At 25.8% G+C, this 25,186-nt stretch overlaps 2 protein-coding genes across 8 annotated transcripts in view; one reads left to right on the top strand and one right to left on the bottom strand.

Moving 5' to 3' along the window:
• The window catches only part of LOC123259938 (peptidyl-prolyl cis-trans isomerase FKBP15-2), a 32,791-nt gene extending 20,188 nt beyond the window's left edge, over positions 1-12,603 (top strand). Inside the window, exons 2-4 of one of the 2 annotated variants that reach the window (XM_044720768.1) lie at positions 7,151-7,314; positions 11,869-11,981; positions 12,401-12,603. In XM_044720768.1, the coding sequence (XP_044576703.1) occupies positions 7,151-7,314; positions 11,869-11,981; positions 12,401-12,586 (463 nt within the window). In that variant the 3' untranslated portion in view covers positions 12,587-12,603. Of the gene's footprint in view, positions 1-7,150; positions 7,315-11,868; positions 11,994-12,400 lie in introns of both variants that reach the window. The other variant, XM_044720767.1, reaches the window with a different exon arrangement.
• A 2,985-nt stretch (positions 12,604-15,588) lies between these two features.
• The window catches only part of LOC123259947 (FH1/FH2 domain-containing protein 3), a 162,849-nt gene continuing 153,251 nt past the window's right edge, over positions 15,589-25,186 (bottom strand). For 2 of the 6 annotated variants that reach the window (XR_006508350.1, XR_006508352.1), the window contains 3 exons: positions 24,848-25,015; positions 20,867-21,021; positions 16,184-16,320 (listed from right to left, as the gene is read on the bottom strand). Coding sequence is in view for 3 of the 6 variants with exons in the window: in XM_044720784.1 (XP_044576719.1) it covers positions 16,247-16,320; positions 24,848-25,015 (242 nt within the window). In the remaining 3 variants the exon portion in view is untranslated. Of the gene's footprint in view, positions 16,321-20,866; positions 21,022-24,847; positions 25,016-25,186 lie in introns of all 6 variants that reach the window. The other 4 variants (XM_044720784.1, XM_044720786.1, XR_006508351.1 and 1 more) reach the window with 3 other exon arrangements.

Here is a 25,186-nt window from a genome sequence, read left to right as displayed (position 1 = left end):
ATATTTTATAGATGTATAAATGTAAATATAATTTAATTTTAATTGACAATTTATCTGACAGATGCAAATTTTGTCACTAATTAATTCAGTAGATATTACAATTGTAATTTTTCTGTAATCGGTTTAATTATTTTAAATTATAATTTTGAGATGTAAAATTATTCATAATTATGTCAAATTAAATTATAATTGTATTAAATACAAAAATTAATATATAATAGCATTTTTTTTCAATGATTTTATAATTAAGCATTATTAAAAATTATTTTTTCAAAGCTACTGATATAATTTTTTTTTTATTTTATAATTAAACTATCTAATAAAAAAAAAAAAAAATATCGGTAACTCTGAAAAAAATTTTTTTTCATGTCAGCAAAAGAGAAAATATATTTAACCCTCCTGTGGTTAGACTATAAATATATACTTCATGCGGGCTCTAAAACTGCGTAATGATAGCCGTTTTTTTTTAATCTTAACACACTTGAGTCATTAACTATTGTTATAAATATTGTTATGTATTATGTATATTATTATTTATTTATTATGTCAAAAGCAAAAATATTTACAATTTAAAAAGTTTTAACGGAGTAATTGTTCGCGTATGAGAGTCTCGGTAAAAAGCGAGCAACGAAAATACTTAGTTATTGAAATAAAAATATTTAACCAGTAAAATAAACGCTTCGAACAAGAGCCAGCAACGGTTGAAGTAAAGCACAATAATTCTTGCGATGAGATTACAAAACAATCAGATAACTCGGTTTCAAATGGTTTAATCACCAGCATTTTCTTATCTTCTCGGTATAAAACTTTATTCTGGGTTCTACCAGCGAATGCCTTACCCGCCATACCATCCGCCAACCAAGAAATGTTACTCCAAGACACTAGCAATGAAAAGAATTAAAAAAACTCCCACTATATATGTACACATTCTATTTCACAGTCTCATTACCATCACTTTGTTCCATACCAGCACAGCACTTTAAGCTCCACGAAAACTTGCAAGAGTCAAGTATCATCAGCAAAAATAAAATAATAGATAATTTAACTTTACATCTCTATCCTCCGAAAAACTACATTTTTGCACGACTCATGATGCGAAGCATCAGAGAGTGCTTTACAATCGAAAAATTTTTTTCGCCTCATTTCGGTAACTATTTTTATTATTATACTCTTGTTAGATCACGGAATCAAGATTTTTTGCATACTATTATCAAGATAATTTAATGGAAATTAATTTGACACTTTTCAAAAATTGATTTAGTGCAATAGAAACGGAAAAAAACATCAAAATAGATCAAAAAATTTACCTATCCGTCATGTATAAAACACCGAAAACACTGTAACTTGCGAAAAAATGCATTAATTGAGTTAAATTTTTTTTTTTAATTCTTTAAAAGAATTTTAGTCCACCAAATGCGAATGGCTAGGTAATTCAGTGTCGTTTATAAACAATTAATAAAATAAAACGAAAACCAGAAGACTGCACAGAAAAAAAAATTAACTTGATTCAAGAGAATTACAGTATATAATGCAACGTGGCGCTTCGTGATGAAAACTAGAAAAATTACAGTTTCAGATTGTAATTATTACAGATTTTGTAAGAATTACATTGTAGAATGTAATATTTACATTGAAAGCTTTGAATATTAAATTAAAAAATTAAATTTAGAAAAATGTTATTTCAAACTGTAATTTGTCTAGTTTTAATTACGACGGGACCGATTTTACGTTATTTTATTCTGCTATTTTAGCTGTTTTATATATTTTTTTCACATTTTTTATTTTATTAATATTTCATAATGAAATGAACATTATGAGTCGTGCACTTTTGGATTTTCCAAACTTTTTTTTATATTAAGAATTTTTTTTCCTTTACAAAATTCAAAATTCTGATCGAATTATTGAAAATACAAAAAAAAGGATAAGAATTCTTTCTTATAAAAAATTTAATTCTCTACAAAAAATTTTTCATACTATTTTTCCGTATCTTCAATTCTTTACCCAAAATTTAAATTCCAATTTGAAAAATAATTCTTCCATGCTCAAAAAAATTTTTTTCTCCAAAATTAAAAATTCTGGTTAAAATATTGAAGCTACAAAATACCTTTTTTTTATAGAAAATAAAATTTCCTGTAAAAAAGCTCTTACAATTTTTCCATATTTCGATTCTTTATCCACAATTTTACATCCAAGTGCAAAATAATTTTTTTCTCCCTAAAAACCTTCTCAGGGACTAAATCTTTTCAATATTCAGTATATTTATAATTAAAATAATTAATAATTAATTACAAATTACTCTCCGGGCTAAAATCCCCAGGAATACTTGTTAATATAAATTATGAATAGAAAGATGAATACAACGTTTTAGGTGGTTTAATGCAGATTTAGATAGCTGGAGGCGCAGTGGTGTGCTTTTGGCTTTTAAGTCTTAGAGACTTTGCTTAATTAATTTATAGACATTCTATACATATAAGAAGAGTATACAGAATAGAATGTTACCTACTCCCAGGTTTACTTCCTCTTTACTCTAATCCAGCTCTTTACTTGCTCTTGTTGTTTTCCCTATCCCTTACCGAGTGTATGCACTTACATAAATTTTTCCTCGCTCCCTCTTACCCAGGAAAGCTCTTATGTTGGTTCTCACTTCCTCTGGTTACTGAGCTTATCTAGCCAGTGCACTTGCTTCGGGCCTCGACACACCGCAGTTTCCTTTAGGTCCACTCGTCTCATGTAGTCTAGTCGAGTGTCTAGTCGGTAGTCACCCACTATCACTATGTAAGCTTATAATTATTCCCGTTAAAGGTTTCAGCGGTCGCCTTCTAAATACCGAGCTCTTATCCAATTTCATTTAATAGCTCTTCATCTTTCCATTTTTTTTTATTGTTATATTTAATGCAAGAGATAGATTTTTTTTGTCTAATTGACCTGATTTGTTTTTTGTTGTTAGTTTAAATTTAATTAAAAATTAATGAATCTGTTGGAAGTTATAACTTTTTCCGTAAAAGCTTTGAAAAGCTTGGAATTTTTTACCAGTATCAACATGTTTTGTTCTCTCCGTAATATTGTACTGCAGAAAACTAAAAAGTTCGGGTAAATGTTTAAATACACGTTTTGAAATGAATTGAGCTTTATAAAAAATTAACAAAAAAATTAGTCGGAAAAAATCAGGAGAGAAAATTCACTTATTTTTTATTGTTTAAAATTAAATGTGATGTTTATATAAAATAAAATTTTTTAATAATCAATCACTGTAATAATGAATACATTCAACAGGTTATTGGCTTGTAATTACAATAATTTCTCTAAATATACATTAAAAAAAAAAAGGCCTGGAATTTTTATCAAATTTAAGTAGTAATATAAACAAGAGTAATGTTGAAAATAATAAAAAAAAATTTTTTTTACAAAAAATTGACAAAAATTTAATTAAAAACGATGGATTTACGAATTGATAAAACTTTAAATTCCAGCATAAACTTATAATAAATATTCGAGCTCAACCAACCAAGTGCTTTGCTAATTACCCGGTTATTATGATTAAGGACTTAATTAATAGGTTGGCGGTATAAATATAAATAAAAAAAAAAAATGAGAAATGCAGACGGGCGGGTAGTCAAAAAAGTAAAGCGAAAGAGAAAGGAGAGAACAATGAGGAAGCGAGATCGAGCTCCATACACTCCATAGTCCATAGAGATGTAGCACTTGGCATTTGCATACTTTAACACTGCAGGTGAAACAGTGGTTGCATACTACCTCAACTTCGTGATATTATATACAGTACTCCTATCCGTGAAACATATAAATCTCCTGATGCTGAGCTTATGTATGCGCTGCGCCCTGCACTGCGATATCTTCCAGTTGTCAAGGGAATCGGGACTAAAAAATATCCTGGTAATATAAATGATAAACTCGACGTCATCAAAAGAATTTTCACGATATAAATATATATTTTGTGTAATTTTTTGTTTTAACGCACAATAATCATAATAATAATAATAATAACTAGCAACCTTACAGCTACTATGTGACTGCCATGACTTGTGAACTTTAAATCAATGAAATTTTGCTTTATTAATTAATGACTTTTGTTAAATTGCACTGTACTTTCTTAACTATTGACGTTCTTAAAGATATAAACTCATTCCGATGTTACACTCATCAAGAGATTTCATTTGAGTACCCACATGCATTTTTATATATTTTTCATATATACATATATATATATAATATATATAAATATATGAAAAATTGATGTGGGTACTCAAATGAAAGGTCTCGATGAGTGTAACATCGGGATGAGCTTATATCTTAAAAAATGTCAATAGTTCACAAGATACAAGGTCATTTCTTAACTATTGACGTTTTTAAAGATCTAAGCTCATCCTGGTGATACACTCATCAAGAGCTTTCATTTGAGTACCCACATGCATTTTTATATATTTTTCATATATACATATATATAATATATATAAATATATGAAAAATTGATGTGGGTACTCAAATGAAAGGTCTCGATGAGTGTAACTTCGGGATGAGCTTATATCTTAAAAAATGTCAATAGTTCACAAGATACAAGGTCATTTCTTGATTATGTATCTAGAGATAGAGCATTTTTTCTTAATAATATAGATAATAATAATAATAATAATAATAATAATAACAGTTATAACAATTATTTTTTAGGAGAATAATTTATTATTTTTTTTCGCAGTATAATAGTTGTAAAGTTTTTAAATTATGTGAACTCATTAACATGTCAAAGGGCGGGTGATATTTGAATTTATGAAGGGAAAAATTCAAAATGTACAGCACCAGTACATCTTATATAAAGTATGGCTGAGCTTTTGTACGTGAGCTTTAGTAGTCATATATAATTGTTCTTATTATTTTATTGTTACTTATATATATATAATAATTTTATTCTGGTTTATTTTCTCTGCAGAGCGAGAAAGAAAAAAAATTAGAAAGGCGTTTATGCATTCGCGAAAGCTTTAAGCGTTAAGCTGTAAGCCGGTCTATTTTTTTTCTCTTTATAATTTTTCTTTTTTATTCAAACCCATTTACGCGGCTCATATTTATCTTCACGAGTACTCTCTATAAGTCATTACGCTGCCCATATTTTAAAGCATGGTCATTGTATATTTAAATTCCAAGGACTTTTATCTCCAATGCGCAATATAAGTACTTTGCTAGTGTTATATCCTGGGATATAAGGTACAATATAATATCGTACAGAGTTCTTTTGTATTAATCATTCCACCCCGTTTTCAATGTGAGTGGAGTTTAAATAATGGAGGATTTTTTCGATAAGAGAGATTATTAATTACAATTTATTATCAATTGAAAGAATATTAATTAATTTTTCGATTAATGCCTAAATAATTTTCGTTAGTAAACGATTCAATTACCGATAGTCATATAAATAAATATATATATGTATGTATTTGTAGTTGATATTAATAAGAGATTTACGTTATAAATGAGAATTAAATTGCGTATATAAATATATATGCATTGAGTAAAATTCAAATTGATCCTACACAAGTGCACATATAAACTCCCGTTTAATCGATTCAGTGAATTTGCATTAAATTTTTTTACTCTTATAAATTTGTTTAAAAAATACAAAACAGAATTAAACGATTCAGGGATTTATAATTTATAAATATTTTTTTAATAGCAAATAATTTTAAATATACTGTGCGATTATTTTCCTATTTTTTAGCGGAAAAATGAATCGTTGGATAAAAGAAGATCTGATAAATCCGTCAATTATTGCTATTAAATTCATGTAACATGAATACGTAATAATTTAAATTATGTAATACCAATATTCGTTAATCTTTTTAAATGATATATATATATATATATATCTTCGGATCAGTTATTCGAACTGAAATATTACTAATTAAGTTGAGTTAAAAAATATTTCAATTTATTGCTATAAAATTATAAAATTATAAATATATAAAATTTACGCATTTAAATAATTTTATATTTACAAAAAAAAATATTTCTGGAAAAAAATTTATTTTTTTTTAATTATATAAAAATTTTTAGCCATATATAATTTTATACAGATAGATATTTATTTAGCATTGTACAACAGTAAGAACTGTTTTTTACAATTTTTTCATCACAGTTTCTTAAACTTAATTCTGCATCTTAATAAATACTTAAAGCTCTGGTTCTAGCGCCACATTTACTTAAATATATAATTTTATACATTTTTATATAATTAATTTTTTCAATGTAAAATTCACAAATTTTTTAATGCTAAATTTTATATTTTTTTCTATGTAAGATTAATATTTTTTCCGTGTGAAAAAAATTACGTGATTTTTATGGTTCATCATTTAATCTATCCATCGGCAAATTAAGAAAAAATTTCAAAATATCCCTCATACAATTAGTATTTATTTATTTATTTATTGTAAAAGAAAGCCGATCGGCAATATAAATTTATGGTAACAATAATATATTTTAAGTGAAGTTTGAATTTAACATAAAAGAGAAATATAAATATAGATAATGAAAACGGTGATATTGCAAATGAATTAGTTATTCAATAATGTATTTTTGATTCTTGTTATGAAAGCAGATAGTGAATCCTCAAAGAAGTTACTATCCTGGCAGTATTCGTTGAATATTATCTTTCAAATTTGTAAGGAAAATTTAAAGAACAAATAAAATAACTATACAAAAACTAAGTGAAAAAAATAAACAGCAGTAGAATTTCGCATTGAAATACATACTAAATAAAAAGTCGTGGAGTAAAGTTGAGAGATGAAATAATTTAATAACCATCATGCGGTTTCTTACAGCTCGGGATTCGGTGGATCCGATGGATGAGCACTGGGAATAGTATTTCACGATTTCAAATTTAATATTTATTGGGTTTATAATATTTATGTAAAAGTACATCTCAATTCGCTTTGCTCCTTTTAATAATTTAATGACTCTCAAACTCTTAAATGTCCCGATGCTGTCACGTACTTTCAATCTATTAATAAATAGTTATTAACTGTTAATAAATGTACTATTAATAAAAATAAAAATTATCTACAATTATTAAATTAGTTGAATAACTCTTTTAATTTAAACTTGACTTATGTTTTATTTATCTTAACGTTTACATTTATGATTGCAGCTTCGACCGTGATTCACCATTCTCATTCCAATTGGGCGTGGGCCAAGTAATCAAAGGCTGGGATCAAGGGCTCGTGGACATGTGCGTTGGAGAACGACGAAAATTGACGATACCGCCAGAATTAGGATACGGGGATCGCGGCGCTGGAAATGTTATTCCGGGAGGTAATACAATAGTACAATGTATTCGTTTCTCTCAGAACACACGCACATAACTCTATACTAACACACAGAACTGAACAAAGCTCCGGCAATAAATAAATACCAAATCATTGATTAATTAAGCCCTGCAAAATTGATACGTCAGATATTGAAAGGCATTGCTTAACCAACTGTGTAAGTCCTATCGGACAAGTGAAACAATTATACGCCGTTTTGATTGCTACATACACATACAATAGTAATTTTCTCGATTTTCTCATTACACATTGTTTCTTATTTTTATTTTTTTTTTTAATTACAAGTTACTAATTTTATATCTTTGTTGATAAGTTGTTTTTAGACACGTTTTTGCTTCAGCAAAATTCTTTATTTTTTATGTACCTATTGATAAAAAATTAACTTCAAGAGCAAAAGTCCATTACATATCCAATCTAAATAACAATTCGGATATCTTGTTAATTAATAATGCTAAAAATTTTTCACGACTATCGATAATTAACCATAACTTAAAAAAAAAATTATTTTTAAAAAAATGAGCAATGTTGTTATAAGAAATTTTGTCAAAAATTTTCATCAATTTTCTAGATTTCGAAAAAAATAATTTTGGATGAAAATTCACAAGTTGTCTATTTGTAATTTTTTTTTTTTTTTTTTTTTTTTTTTTTTCAAATCAAATAAACTTTTTTTCAAGAAAAAAGTTACTGTGATAACAATTATGATTTCTGAAGCTAAGAAACATAAAATTTCTTCCCCGCTTTTCTAAAACTATTTTTTTACTTTAATCAATTTTCCCATGAGACAAGTGATTACTTAATGCATTTAGATTTGAATTTTTAAAATTTATTTTTATAAATAATTATCCATCAGCCTATTGCTATAAATTAAAGCTCATATTTCCATAGTAACAATTATAGTTTCCCGTAAAAAAAAAAAAAAATAATACTAATCTATATTATCAAGAGAATAAGCAAAATTTTCTGACCAGTGTATTTATATGATAAAGTGGGTTTTTATGGTTAAATTTGGTATCGTTGGAAAAGTATTGACCTGAAGTTATGCCTTTTCATGGTTTCATATCATTCTCATCAATAGTTAATTTATGATGATAAGTATTTAGGCTGCATTCGAAAATGCTCTATCTCTATAAGATACATAATTAAGAAATGACCTTTTATCTTGTGAAATATTGACATTTTTAAAGATATAAGCTCATCCCGAAGTTACACTCATCAAGACCTTTTATTCAAGTACCCACATCATTTTTTCATATATTTACATATATTATATATATGTATATATAAAAAATATATGAAAATGTATGTGGGTACTCAAATGAAAGCTCTTGATGAGCGTTATATCAAGATGAGCTTACATCTTTAAAAATATTAATAATTAAGAAATGACCTTTTATCTTGTGAAATATTGACATTTTTAAAGATATAAGCTCATCCCGAAGTTACACTCATCAAGACCTTTTATTCAAGTACCCACATCATTTTTTCATATATTTACATATATTATATATATGTATATATGAAAAATATATCAAAATGCAAGTGGGTACTCAAATGAAAGCTCTTTATGAACGTTATATCAGGATGATCTTACATCTTTAAAAATATCAATAATTAAGAAATGATCTTGTATCTCGTGAAATATTGACATTTTTAAAAATATAAGCTCATCCCGATGTTACACTCATTAAGAGTTTTCATTTGAGTACCCACATCAATTTTTCATATATTTATATATATTATATATATGTATATATAAAGAATATATGAAAATGCATGTGGGTACTCAAATGAAAGCTCTTGATGAGTGTAACATCGGGATGAGCTTATATCTTTAAAAATATCAATAATTAAGAAAGTACAGTGCAATTTAACAAAAGTCATTATTTAACAAAACAAAATTTTAATTTTTTTTACTTCACAAGTAACGGCAGTCACATAGATAGTAATAATTAAAGTTGTAAAAGATTAAAGGTCGTCTATAAAAACAGTTAAAAATTATTCAGTCGACTTGAAATCTGATTTACGGTAAAATTTTTCCAGCATTTAAATTTAAATGGGGACTAAATTACTGGGAACTGGATAGCGCAAGTGTATATATACATATATATAGAACGTGAGGCTATTAAATATAGTAGATTGATCCTTTGTTTAATTTTCAATGGATACTCTTGTAATCATGGATAGTGGTTTAAATTTTGTGGCATACATGTCGAATCTGCATCGCATTGATGCATGCGCACTCTTCACTTTACTATAATATATAATATAATGCTGAATATTCCGGTATAATACTTTACACTTTACACCGATAATTCACGTACGTGTCCAATAAATACATAACTATACATCAATGTAGGTATAAGGCGATTATCAATTTTACTCGTTCAAACAGCGAATAATTGAGTAGCATATTTCATTAGCATCTATTGAATCGAACTGGTACCATCTATAATTAATGTGTCGCTTGGTTCGTTAACCGTCACGTCGGATCACACTTTACTTGCCGTAGCCGTAGCCGTTGCTATTGCTATTACTATTACTATTACTATTGCTCGTAGCATTATTGCCATTGTTATTGTTATTGTTGTAATTGTTGATGCTGTTGGAGCCGCGGGCGTGTTCTTGTTCTATTGATATTAAATGTTATTGTTATCACATTGTTAGATTTAACATGGTATGGTTTACACTGTATAGATGGATAATTCAATTACTTCTTCGGCCTCTATATTCATAGTATGAATAATTGTAATAATAATCACAATAATTGTGATAATGTATTTAGAGAAGAGAGACGTTAAATTAGATACAGGTTTGTACAAACCTCAAAGGTATTACAGAATTCGTGTTGTCATATCAATGTCTATTTAATTTACAATTACATTGTTGTGTTTTACCGGCCAATACTGACGTTAAACTTTATTTTTGATGATAGATTTGATTATTATTGTTGACGGCTATCTCTCGCGGTCATAAGCTATTTCGAGGATTTCTGTTTCTATTATTAGTGTTGGTCATTGATTCCATTTTCTATAGTTCTGTTGTTTAGTGACAACTGTTACCGGATATTTCGGTAAACAAATAACAAATTTTGGCAATGAATTAAATAAAAAGATGGATAGTTAAAAATTTTTTATCATTGCGTTAAAAAAATTTTATGTACACTGGGGGGAAAAAAAACTTCTTTTGAAAATTTATTTTCTTTAGACAAGAATCTGTATTTTGAAAATTTCCGACACTGTACTTTTTTACCGGAAGAATTATTCGAATTGGTTAAAATAAATTTTACATTATTCAAGTAAAGTTTTCAGTTTGCTTGCTTGTAAAGATCGAAACAGATATTCCACGCCTCATAAGCGAAACGTTGAGCTTGTGCTCTACTCTCGAAATTTCAAAAAAAGCAGTTTTGCTCGAAACTGAAATTGATTTTTTGTTATTTATATTGCACTTACAGGTTAATAATATGAGTATAATTATATCAAGTCAAATAATTTATCAGGCACATAAACTATATTTCAATAACAATTATTTTGTTTAACATAGTAAATGTATGTGGCAGGAAAATTGCTAGAAAAAATGATTGTACCGCAATAATTTTTTTTTTATTATCTAAAGTAACACACGACTGGCTTTTTCAATTAATATGAGCGTTCAATTCACTGTCATTGAATTATTATTTATAAAAAACTAATATATGACTGTGGATTTTTGTGTATATCTATCTATACATTTTATTATAGTATTTTATGACGTCACTAAACCATAGCAGAGTTTTCTGTTTTTTATTATTTTGCTTTTTATATTTCATTTTGATTATGAGGCGTGTACTTTTGGATTTTCCAAACTTTTTATATTCTATTATCAAAAAATTTATATATAAAATTGTTCATTTCACAAATTTTTGAGTCAAAAAATTCTTGCCTGAATATAATTTAATTTTTTCTCCTACTAATTATGTGTACAATTATATTGCAAGTTCACTTAAAAACTACACAAAAATATTTAATCGTTATTATACATGATTTGTGTAAAAAATTATGTATAATTTTTTACTGTGTGTTTTTTGATTGTTTTGAAATAATATTGAGTATTAATTGCTTAAAATTTGGGAAGAAAAATTTGTTACCAATAAAAAAATCAAAATTTTCTTAAAATCTATCTAACATTTTTTTCTTTAAAAAATAAAAAAAATTAGTATTGAAAAAAAAATTTTTTTAATTCCACCTGTAATTTTTCAAGATTTCTAGAACTGAAATTGAAAAAAAAAAAGTTTATAATATATTTAAAAAATTGTCGAATTTCTTTAAGTTTAATTTAAAATAATATTTATTATCAATTGTCAAAAATCTATAAATTTCTCAAACAACGAATGCCAGTTAAGCAATAAATATTAAAAATAAAAATTGAAATGAGGATGTTGAACTCTTCTTTTCAATATTTAATGCGACCCAGATAATTACTAACTAAATTGAAGCAAAAGTATGATAGTTCCACGCTCAACTTCATATTTACGAATTATTTATGAATATAATTGAATTTACAGGTGCTACTCTTCTCTTCGAAGTGGAGTTGATAAATATAGCGGACGCTAAGTCATCGGCGAACGTTTTTAAGGAGATCGACGTCGACAGTGATAATCAATTGTCGCGTGAGGAGGTGAGCAAAATGGCAAGATCTTTTTTTTTTTTTTTTTCAATTACTATCGTTATCTACTGGGATTTACGGTGATGGATTTCTTATAATTTTTCCTCTCTACAACGTTGTCCTTAAAGTATCCTCTAATGACTAAAAAGTGACATTATTATCCGCTGTTGACAAACTAAAAAGTTTTCTTCGCTCCAACAATTCTCAATTTTTTTTTTTATGATAAATAAATTTATTTATTTACTTTATTAACATTTTTATGTTAAAAATAAAAAAGTCGGAAACTGGGCCCATAACCTGTAGATAAAAATTTTAGAATTTAATAAATAAAATCCGTAATAAATTTATTGATTATTATCTTCTCTATTAAAAATAATAAAAATAATAAAAAGAAAAAATAAATGTAACGTTTATAATGAAATGTTTATCAGGTGAGCGAGTACTTAAGGAAGCAGATGGTGGAAGCAAACCAGGCGGGTGACACCAGCGAAGAGATGAAGAAAATAATCGACGACCACGACAAACTTGTCGAGGAAATTTTCCAACACGAAGACGTCGACAAGAACGGGTTCATCTCTCACAAGGAGTTCAGCGGGCCCAAGCACGACGAGCTGTGAGCTGCTTCCAAATAATTCGGCCTCTTTCGCAATATTACTACAATATTGCGGCAGCTCTCATCTTCTGCTGAAGATAACAACAAACTAACTCACTTTCCAATGTAATTCCAATATAAGGTTATTAATATCCAAGACAACGACTGCCAAACGAGTCAACAAGAACTAACTGACGCTGGAGACTGGATCTATCTTGTCTTCATTCGTTCACGGAAATGAAACTACTCGATAATTATTACCGACGAGTACCACGGGCAATAATTATTCAAGCCTGATTAACATTCCGGTGCTGATTTATTGGAATCAAATTTAATCCCTGGTTTCATAAAATTAATTGTATATTAATTGTTGATTATTAATTTGTTGTGTTTATTTAAAAATGAAAATTAATGATTAATAATTAATATATAAAATTTATATATATTAATATGAGAATAAAATTGTGAAATTCTCATAAAATGTGTACAGAAGTCGATAATAGTAAATTTTTTAGTTTGGCTTTTAAAATTATAAAATACATTTATAATGCATTAAAATTTTTTTTAAAAACATTTAACATAATATGTGTAATAATATTTTGATTTTTTATTATATATTACTTAAAACGTTTATACATTTTTTAAGTAAAGAAACTATTGTTGTTAATTAATTAAATTATTGATGATTAATGATTAATTATTGTAATTACAAGTAGTGAAAATAAAATTTTAAAAATCTTCCTTGGGTTCGTAATTAAGGGGTAAATTTTATTGACTAAACATATGAGATATATAGAGGGTATGTGGGAGTGACTGGGAAAGAATGACTTTTTAAATTAATTATATGGAAAATGTAATTTGTAATTTTTAATATGAATGGATTATGTGACAAAGTGAACGTTGTCTTAAAGCTATCACTATATTGTAACTTACATGATTTTTATTACTACATTATATTGTATATTGTTAAAGCTGGATGAATGTTAATAATAAAAATCCTGTGTCACGGCACAGTTTTGTTAATAAAAAATTTTCAAAATAATTATCTGGCATTTTTTATTTTATTTATTTAATCAATACCTTTATTTAATTAAAATTCTGTACGATGGAGAAATCCCTTGACCCCCTGGACTGCTTACTGGGTATATGACTGCATCGCTAGCTAACTTAATTGCAAAATGACGTTAAATTAAGTCTACAATTACTCAAATTTTCTTCTTACAAATTTGTTACTTTTTCTTTTGTTATTTTTATTTTTATGTTTACCTACACGAAAAAAACAAGATGACACTGGATATCATCCCAGATTACAATGAGTATAATCCAGATGAATCCCGGAAAAAATATTAAAGTTATGAAAAATTCATATTATTTCATTAAAAGTATTATAAAATAAAAATAATAATAATAATAATAATAATAATATTTTTTTTTATTTTTTTTTTTGTAACAAAAAATGAAGCGATCATTCTGAGGGTGCTTGTTTTTCAGAAAAATTGTGGGTGTGATACAATTATTATTATAATTTTTATTTTATAATAAATAATAATTTTAAAGAAATAATATGAATTTTTTATAGCTTTAATATTTTTTCCAGGTCTATTTTTTCTGATTACCAATCCAGATATCACGCAGTATAATCTAGATTTTCCTAGCTACTATTTGAAATTTTTTTCACCACAGATATCACTGAGTATTATCTAGGATGATATCCAATGTCATTTTGTTCTTTCTAATATTATCTAATTTTTTTTTATTATAAATTTTTTTTTTTGGTTTTCTTGTCATTACAAAAATAATTTTAAGAATAATTACTTTGTAAAGATTATTAACCCTGTTAATAGCTACGGCTGTTGGGTTTGGTTGTTTATAAATAAATAAATAATTAATTTTATTATCTTGAGTAATTAAAGTTCAATAAAAAATTAGTACTTATCTTGAGTAAAGTTGATTATAAATTATAAATAATTTTTTAGGTCAATTGAAATTTCAATAATTATAAAATTAATTTGAAAATCAAAACTTAATCAATTTTTTTTTTTAAAAAATGGAAATTACTATATTTAAAAAATTAACTTTATTAAAATCAATTATAATAATAACTATTCCGTCGGTTTAAAAATATATATCGAGATATTGAATCTACTTTATAATTCTTCCGTACGGATGAATTTTAATTACATTAACCCTTTGTCACTCGCGTCATGAGCAGATCGCCGCCTAACAACTACTCAACCTATAGAGACTCACTATAGTGCGAGCGAAAAACTAAAAAAGACGCGAGTGACGAAGAGTTAAATTACTAAAACTCAAGACTTTGTTCCTGAATAAAAAATGTTTTAAATTTGACAACATTATCCAAAATAACTTCTCGCTGTAATAATCTAGCTCTTTAACTATATTTTTAGAGAATAAATAACTACTTAAACTTCACGATGGAAGTTAATAATAATAATAATAATAATAATAATAAATAATAAAGTAAAAAATCATTTTTAATTCATTTTATTCCACTCTTTATTTTACATTACCATCCACACAATAATTTAAATAAAAATAATCATTATTCAGTTAATATTAATTATAATTACAGTTAAAATTACATACTTTAAAGATAATTAAGCAATTAACCATATTGTTACCGCTCATCATTAATAATGTCCGTTCAGAACTAATTTCTTAATTAATTGTTTAGAAAAAAAAAAAAATACATTTTTTGCAATCAAGAAAAATCAAAATAAACGGACTCATACTATTTCGTTTAATTTCTTTTTCATTTATCACAGTCACTTCAGTAGACAAACAAAAAATATTCAATTTGGTGCAATCGATTATATAGACGCTAGATATATATAGATATAAATACGGGTCATTTCGCGAAAAAATTTTTTTTCATCATAACAATAAAATGTTATTAAAAATTCCAGCTTTTGAAGTTGAATCCTTTTTTGTCTAATAAAAAATCTCTTTGATCAAAATTTTAATAGATATTTTTTCTGACATTCTCCAATTTTTTTTTTTTTTTTGTACAACCCATACATATAAATTAATAAAAATAAAATTACATATGGCATTAGATAAAAAGCCTCATATTTTACGTTTAATTTTGATAAAATTTTCTAAAAAAAAAAAAATTTATTTCTTTTTAAATCAATTAAAATTAAATTTACCAAAAGAACAAGACGTATTATAAGAAGCTTATATCATGATAAAAAATAAAATAAAAAATGGATATTAAATAATAATCAAAATAATAATAATAATAATAATAATAATTCATAAGATAAATTGTGATAATCTTTAGTGACGTTTACGGTAGACAGCAGTAGTAATAGCAGGGATTGTAGCAGCAGTAGTAGTGCGACAAGGACGAGTGGGAGTACGAGCAGTAGAAGTTATAAGTAGTATAAACGTTAAGTTGTTACGTCAACGAGAGTCTCGGTTGTTCGCTTTGTCCCTCTCAACTTATTTTCTTCAGTCCTGTTCCTTTAAACTTGAATTTCTTCTCTTTCATTTTTTTTTCTTATTCCGTTGAAACGGTCGTTTGTTTGTCGGCTATTCAATCTCGTTAGCGCTGCTTCAGGCACCCCCGCGCAGTTACAATAACAATATTATCGCGTTACAGTGTTACATAAAAGTGATATCACAGTTTTTAAAACCTCTTTTACATTATTTAATATTTTAATCAGTAGCCCTTTATGTACGCCGCAATATGCTTCTTCTCTTCCTCCGACAGTCCGTTTTTCAGAGTCCTGCGCACTGGAATTCATTGTTAAAATAAATTTTTTATTATATTATATTGTGTTAATGTAATTGATAAAAATGGCAGATTTTTTTAAAAGCAAAAATCACAAATAATATTTATTATTATTATTTTTTAAGAAGAAACAGAGTTTTGTTGCGATAGAAGAGAAGCATGCCTTTTATTTGGAGTTCGGGGTTCAAAACTGACCACACAAAATACACGTACATGCAAATTTACTCCCTTGTGATGAAAGAGTAGGTGTAGAGTATATATATGTGTACATATTTATGCCACAGGGGGTATTTGTGAATATGGAATCAGTGTAATTGATGCACCTTCGGAGTACGGACTCGTAGTAAATATATACCGAGCTATATAATTACCTCTGCGGTCTATGCTTTCAATTTCTGTTGTTTTTATTTTAATAAAAGCCCAAAGATTTTTTTTTGTGGTTTGTACTCTCATTTGCATTTTAAAGTAATTAATACTCGTGTTCATAAACTCAAATATTTAATATAATATTTTATTATAATCCGTAGTGTAATTATTAGTTATTACAATGAGAGCTACAGGATAAATTTTCGTATTAAAGCTTTAACGGGAAAATTCAATTAGATTAAAATTTTATAAGTACAGTTCGCTGTGTTTAATCAAATAGAAGGGATAAATTATTAATCAAATAGAAGAGGTAAATTAAAAAGTAAAATATGAGTTCACAAAAAAAAAAAATATCGATAAAAAATTTGAACGAATTTTGTAGTTTTTGATTTATCAATTTATTTCTTTTTTCAATTATTTGAGGGTTTTTGTAATTGAAAATATAAAAATTAAAAAATCGACGGTCTGATTAGCAATTGGTCTAACTCCTTATTTTTTAGGGGCTGATTTTTAACATTTTGATATAGTAATAGTCTAATTATAAATTATTTGAATGATCCAAACCAAAATATTATACTTCTATTAAATATTAAATAGTTTTTTTAAGTGATAATAAATTTTGAACTAATTGTTTTTTTCGTACAAAGGGAAGATTATCTACAATGGAGTTGGAAAATTTGCCAGAAAAATTTATGGTCAAATATGATGATGAATAATCAAATTTTTAATAATGAAATAAATGAAAATATTTTTTAAGAACTCATAAAATTATTAATTAAATATTTTATTTTATTTTAAACTTATTAAAAATATGAATTTTTAAGATGCTTTTGATATTGTTTGTGAATTTAAAAAAATAGAATAAAAATTAATTTTTTATTGGCAACTTTAAAAGAAGAAATTTTAATATAATTGAAAGATTTTGTAATTTGTAAATATTAAATTAATGATACAGTCGAGTACTAGGATTAGTAACAGAATTAAGAATAAATGTATCGAACCGTCAGCTAAATTGAACTGCAATCCTTTTGAAAGAGTAAAATTAATTCGGTGTATTTAATATGCATATTTAATTACACATCCATAAATCTCACGTAACACAGGAAGTAAAATCGCATTACCTGAAGGTTTAATAAACTCAATCTCTTTTGCTTTGATAAAATAGAATTCGCGTTCTCTCAAAATAACATTTCGAGTTCAAAACCTTCTTAACTCATACCAACCGTTTCATTTTCTCTATAATGCGCTCAACCCTCGAGCATCAACTCCCTGTTTATATTGAAGTAAAGAAAATAATTATCTTAATTAAATCCAATTATTTTGCGTAACTGCTTCTACTTTTATTTTTTTTTAATTCATTTAATTTTTTTATATGTATTAAATGATAAACTTAACTTTTTTAAAATATATTTTTATTATAGAAAAAATTATTCTTTTATAAAAAAATTGTTCATGAAATTTTTATTAAAAAATTTCATGCTTAAAAAATTTTTTATAAAAAATTTTTAATAATAATTTTTTATAAAATTTTTTAGTAAAAATTTTTATTTATCACGATTAAATTTTTAATAATAATTTTTGATAAAATTTTTTTTAATTATTTCTGATAAAATAAATAAAAAAAAATTTTTGATATTTGATGAAATTATTAATTATAATTTTTGATAAAATCTTTCAAAATAATTTCTAATAAAAATACAAAAAAAAAAAAAACAAATTACAATAACGATTGTTAATAGTAACACAACTAGATTAACAAACCCAATTAAGCAGTGGTACGGACTAATTACAGGATTGTCGAAAATTTACGGTATGGTAGACACATAAATTAGACTGAATAGATTTTTTCGGTCTAGGTATATTGCATGTATATATATATATACATATAAATATCCAAGTGTTGGTCTGTAGATGTCTGTTTACATTTAATTGCACTAATGATACAACAATCGATAGATTATAGAAGTGTATACTCAGTGAGTTGTTACATTAGTGGAGGTCGGTCCTGTGCCCTATGTAACAAGGTAAACCAAAGCATTTAACTATTCTCTGAAATCGTACATGTTAATCGGATTGACATTGTGACAATGTTAGTCCCTTTGTGTCTCTCTCGGGCAATACTAGTCTGCACTCCTTCATCTGGTCTACACTCAGCATGAGGGTTACTGGATATTAATCCTTCAGTAAAATCGAAATCGGAGAATAGAAGAGAAGAGAATACACTAGACTAAAATTACATATATATACATATATTATCAGTTATCATTCATCATGAATACGGATATAATGAATAGTGTGTAGAGAAATAGTGGTAACAAGACAGACAGCGCAATCGATAAGTTATTTTGCGCATATATATATTTCAATATGTAATTATTGTCTAATATAAATCATTTGTATTGTCGCTACGTTAATACATTTTACGATACTTTTCTTTACATTTAAGATTTAACTCAAATTGAAATTGAAATTTATACACTGCAAAAAATTTTCGGAAGGGTTAATTAATTTAATTAATTTATAAATTAATTAATTTAATTAATTTATAAATTAATTAATTTAATTTTTTTGCACTGAAATTTATATCACTGCGAAGTGAATTTTTTAACTTTTTTTTTTAATTAAATAAAAATAAAAAAAAATAATTATTTTTTAAAAAATTACAAAGTGCGTATTTAGATATTTAAAAAATGAATAAACTCTTTTTCCTTAGATATAATAAATAAATTATGAAACTAAGATTATCCGACAGCGAAAATTTTTTATTTTTTTTTATTAATTGAATTAAAAAAAAAATATTTTTAAAAAATTGCACGTATAGTTTTTCAAATTTTTTACATGTAGAATTTTTGTAATAATTTTTTTTTATTGAAAAAATGATTACAAAAAAAATTTTTTAAAAAATTTCACTTGTTAAAAACTTCAAAAACTATAAGTGCAATTTTTTAAAAATATTTTTTCAGTTATAATTTAATAAATTAAGCAAAATAAAAAAATCAAAAGTCTCGGCTAACTTTATTATTATTGTTAATTTTATTTTCATAACACATTTTAATATTTAAAAAAAAAATTGTATCAATACTTCTTTTCAATTCTACATTTAATTTTTTTTTCTCTTTATAATAAATTCATTAAAAAAAAAATTAAATTATTTATTCGAAGGTTAACTAATATTGGAAAATTGATTCAGGGGACTCTTCTAAATTTATTTATTTAAAATTCAGTATTTTTTTAATTATCCTTGAAATGAATATTTCAAAGAACAAAATTGGAATAAAAATTTTTAAAATTTAATTTGCTGTTGTATGCAATAAAATAAATAATAACTCAACAGAATGTAAGCACATAAAATAATAAAAATACTGGACTTATTAATCCGATAACAGAACTCATAAATTCCAATAGAAATTCAAATATTAAAAATGAACAGGAAGCTGTTTATTAAACCTCAAACATGTAATCTCTTTTGTAATATTAAAGCTAATAATGTAATTCATTTTGCATCGCCGATGAACAACCAGCGCTGTCAAAAATTTTTATAATACAAAACAAGACATAAGCTGTATTGTTAAATTATTTATTGGCTGAATAATCTCACCAATATTTTCGCTCGCATATTTTAAACTCAATGCAAATATTACACAACATAAATAGGCGTTTAAATTTTAAATCATATATTAATACAAAAATTACATTACAGCACACTGAGAGAAAAATTTCTTTTGGAAAAAATTAGCAAAATTAATTTATTGAAAATTTTAAACAATTTTATTTCTAAGCTGAAGAAATCAAAATTTTTCTTACAATAATTTTCTTTTTGATAAAAAATTTTTTTGATTTAGAAAAGAAAAACATTTTTAGATAGACAACTAGCGAATTTATATTCAAAATTATTTTTTTCCCAATTTAGAAAATTTTTTTCTAACAATAAAATTAATATAAGAAAAATTTTGATTTTTTTTAGCTGAGAAATAAAATTGTTAATAATTTTCAATAAATTTTTTTTTTACAACTGCTCATTATTTTTAAAATAAATTTTTTCTCTCAGCAAAAAAAAATCTAACGAGTATTTTAGTAAAATTTAGTAAAATTTACATGCATAAAAATCCACGCACGTTAAAAAGTAACGAAAGACAAAACACTGCACAATCACAGGAATAATAATTACAAAAACCGGCGAACCTTTATTCCTTTTAACTTCATTTTTCATTTTTATCATTTTTTTCTGAACGTCGATGGAATAAAATGGTGGATCTAAATATATATATATCGCGTGTCTCTCTAGGGTCGGTACCCTGTTGACGTAGTGTTGTTCTCGCGGGTGCGTGATCGCTTTACTGTCAGACAAAAATATAATTGTTTATAAGCAGAGAACATTTAATCCCCATTAATTCATTAATTATTTACAAATAATTTTTTATTACGACCATCACCACACCCTTTTTAAACCGTTGTTTGTAATATTTTTTTTTTTAATTTCACCATTAGTTATTTTCATATATTATTTACATTTATTGGGGCTTAAAATATGTTAGTATTTAAATAGTTTTTTTACATTAATTACATTTTTATTTAATTAGAAAAATAAAAAAATAAAATTTCTGAATAACAAATGTCAAAATTATATTATGAAAAATAGTATCGAGTTTTCATTACTTCAAACCTAGGTTGACTAACTCGTTTAATTACACAACTATAACTCGAACAAAATTTACCTCATCCACTAAATAATTGAGGTTTTGATAATTATTAACATTTTAAGAGAAATGAGCTTTGGATAGTTAAAATAAATAACTTCTAATGAAGTTTTAATAGCGGTCATTAAAATTAAATCCTCAATTAAAGCTTACTTTCGTGATATTAATTGACCATTAACGAGAGTATTTGAGTAGCTTGCAGTCTATTGTATATCAAAGTACTTTAAACTTCAGCGAGGAATTACGATACTTATAACTGATCTGGTCATATAATATATCAATATAAATTTAAGTTACACTGAGAAAACAAAACTATTATTGAGATAACTTTCTTTGATCAAAAATTTACACTGTAAAACATTTGTGGAGTGACGGATTTTTAAATGTTATAAATAAAAATAATTTTATTTATATAACTAATAAAAAAATTCTTGAGTAAATTTTTTATTAAATAAAATTAAAAAAATAATTATTCATTTGAAAATTACAAAATGCATATTTTGATATTTTATAAATTTAATTAAAACTTTTTATTTAGCTTGATACAACAAATTAAAAATTTTTTTATTTATTTATTCATTTATAAATAAATAAATATTATAAATAAAAATATTAATGATATTTATTTAATTTAATTTATTTTTTATTTTATTTTATTTTATTTAATTTAAATATTATAAATTTAATTAAAACTTTTTATTTAGTTTGATACAAATTTTAAAATTCTCTATGTAATAATTTATTTTTAAAAAAATCCTAAAAGTTATACGTCAGTTAATTGCGGTAACATTAAAGTAATTAATTTTATTTAATTAAATGTAGCAATGTAAATAATTTATTATTTTTTGGATTTATCAACAAGACTTAAAAATAAAATAATCTTTATAAAAATTTGATTCGAATTTTTAGAAAAATATAATCAATATTTACAAACTTAATTTAGATAAACTGCTTGAAGTATTTGTTAAAAATTTTAAACTTATTTCAGCTAAATAAGAATTTATTTCAGTCCAAAATTAATTTTTACTCAATTATAATAAAGACAAATATAAATATTACTTTTTAAAAAATTTAAATTTTATGTCAAAAAAATCTTCTGGATAAAATTTTTTTTTCTCAGTGTACTAAAAAAATATTCTCGACTTTATATATAAATATATTACAGATAGTACATAAATTTTTGATTTTGATTGACGCAACTACATCGAAATCAAAGGGAAGTAAAAGTAGAAGTAATGTTTCCGTAATGCTCGGGTTCAAACGTCACTGTAACGAGTTTGAAAGGGCAGGTAATCGAAACTAATAATGAGATCGGAAGGAGTACTGACCGAGGGTTGAAGTTTCCACAGAAGTAAAGTAAAATAAATATTGTAAGGGAGAGTATAAAAGCTAAATCGGGTTGTGAGCTACCGCGTGGAGCATTTTCAAGAGGGTACCCCGTCGTTTGGTAACGACTGTGTGTATTCGTTGTATTGGGAAAATCAATTTCCGTAAGCGATCAAGTTGAACGAGGTTGCTGTGCTAGATAGAGAGATTCGTGTTCGCTTCGGGTATCTCATGTGGGTTTTATACGTATGTGCCGACGTACCTACGAATGAACATACACACATCTATAAATGTATGTATATGTTGTAACATCATATATATATATAGATAGATAGATAGATAGATAAAAGGAGTGAGTCAGCGAATAAACGTAGTCGCGCGACAAGGCGTAAATCGTTGCGCCTAAATTGCTCTTATCGATTTTCAAGAGAACAATTGATTTAACCAACTCGTTCAAGTATTGCTCCAGATATGTGAATTTCAAATTTATTTAATTTATAAGTCACATATTTATTTTACTAGGTTGGTTAACATTTGTAAGAACACATTTGTCTTACTTTAACTTAATTATTATTGATAAAAAATTTTAAGGAAGAACACCACTGTGACAGTCGAAAAAAAAAGGTAATTCTCGGGAATTTTTTTGACAGGGAAAATAAAGGAATTTGAGGATCGGATTTTTTTTATTTTATTAAGGGTATATTAAAGATTATTACCCTAAATTTTTATTAAAAAATATTTAATTATTACAAAGTTATTAACAATCTCGTAGATATATATATATATATATACGATATAATCGGCCTTGTCTCTTCTCTAACTCCCGCAATTCTGTACGGATCTCAATAAAACGTAACATACTCATTTTTAAGACGATTTCTGAGGTTAAGTTTTAAGATGAGCCAAATCTGTCAATTAGTTTAGAAATTAGAGCAATTCAAAAATTTAAAAAAATCGCAAAAATTTTCACTTTTACCGTATTTTCATGAAATTTCAATTAAATGCGATATCATATTAAATTTCTGTAAATTGCATCTGAAAGCTTATTTAATAAGATTTAATTTCCATCCTTATTTATTTTTCTAAATTAAATAGTTTAGGAATGATAGCAATTCAAAAATTTTCGAAAATCGCAAAAATTTTCACTTTTATCGTATCTCCTTGCAATAACAATTGAATGCGATATCCTATTGAATTTCTGTAAATTGCATCTGTAAGATTATTACATAAACTTCAATTTGCATACCTTACCATCAGTCTAAGCCAAAAATTACCTACTTACTCAGACAGATGTAATGAAATTTTACTTTTGCATTCGTTTTGACGTTATATTGTTTTATTGTAACAGAAGTTGTATATTATTATTAATATTATTTTATAAAAAATACGTTCTTTTCAATCGAGAAATCTACTTCCATTTCGGATGCCGAATGGTCTTTTTAATTAGTAAGGATGTAGTTATCGTTGCACGTACAGAATTTTGAAAATTTTAATTTTCAAAAAAATCGTGACCGATTGAAAATTTTCTTATTATTTTTACCGTTTTTTTTTTTTTGTTTTAACCCGACTAAAAAATTGTTTCTAGTGCTCTACGAGATTGTTAATAACTTTGTAATAATTAAATATTTTTTAATAAAAATTTAGGGTAATAATCTTTAATATACCCTTAATAAAATAAAAAAAAATCCGATCCCCAAATTCTTTTATTTTCCCTGTTAAAAAAATTCCCGAAAATTACCTTTTTTTTCAATCGTCACAGTAGTGTTCCTCCTTAAGAAAATTTTATTGAAGAAAATGATAAATTATTTTATATTTGAATAATAAACACAATAAAATAGAATAATCAATAAAATTTTGCTGAACCATTTATCACATTTGTCATGATTTGTTCATTGACGTGAATAAAATTTACCGTGGCAAGAAAGAAATGAAATTGAGGGTAGAATAATGTAGGGTGCGAATAAGGTGCAATTTTATAAATTTATCACAACGGCTTGTGACTTCCACCGCATTGCTCTTTTTAAAATTCAGCCCAAGAGAGCTTTACTGCTGAACTTTACTTAAATAAGATTCTAATTTAACAAGACTAGGAAATAACATTGCAATGGAGTCACGTGCAGGGTGCAGGGATCGCACTTACAAGACTTACGATCGGCGTTTCGCGTCCTCTTGCGCTCGCGCGGAGTTGTCCTGGTGGATGGACACTTGGTCGCAGTCTTCACTAGTGACTCCAGGAGCTCGTCATCGCCGTCTGTGACGTTTCCGTTGGTCGTCTCATCCCTCAGAATAGGGCCCAGCAAAGTTCGTCCTTTAAGAAGAAATATAAAATACTTGTCAGGGAATTTTTTATTGATTAAGGGGTACAACTAGTGTGACAGCCTAAAAAAAGCGATTTTTGAGAATTAAAATAAAAAAAACTCATGTATGGATTGTTTTAAAATTTCAAGGGTATATTAATATATATATTTTAAGAATATAC

Source organism: Cotesia glomerata, linkage group LG2 (assembly GCF_020080835.1).
Source record: "Cotesia glomerata isolate CgM1 linkage group LG2, MPM_Cglom_v2.3, whole genome shotgun sequence".
Lineage (NCBI taxonomy): Eukaryota > Metazoa > Arthropoda > Insecta > Hymenoptera > Braconidae > Cotesia > Cotesia glomerata.
Note: the sequence above shows the minus strand (reverse complement) of the source record. Positions and strands in the feature narration are given on the sequence as shown.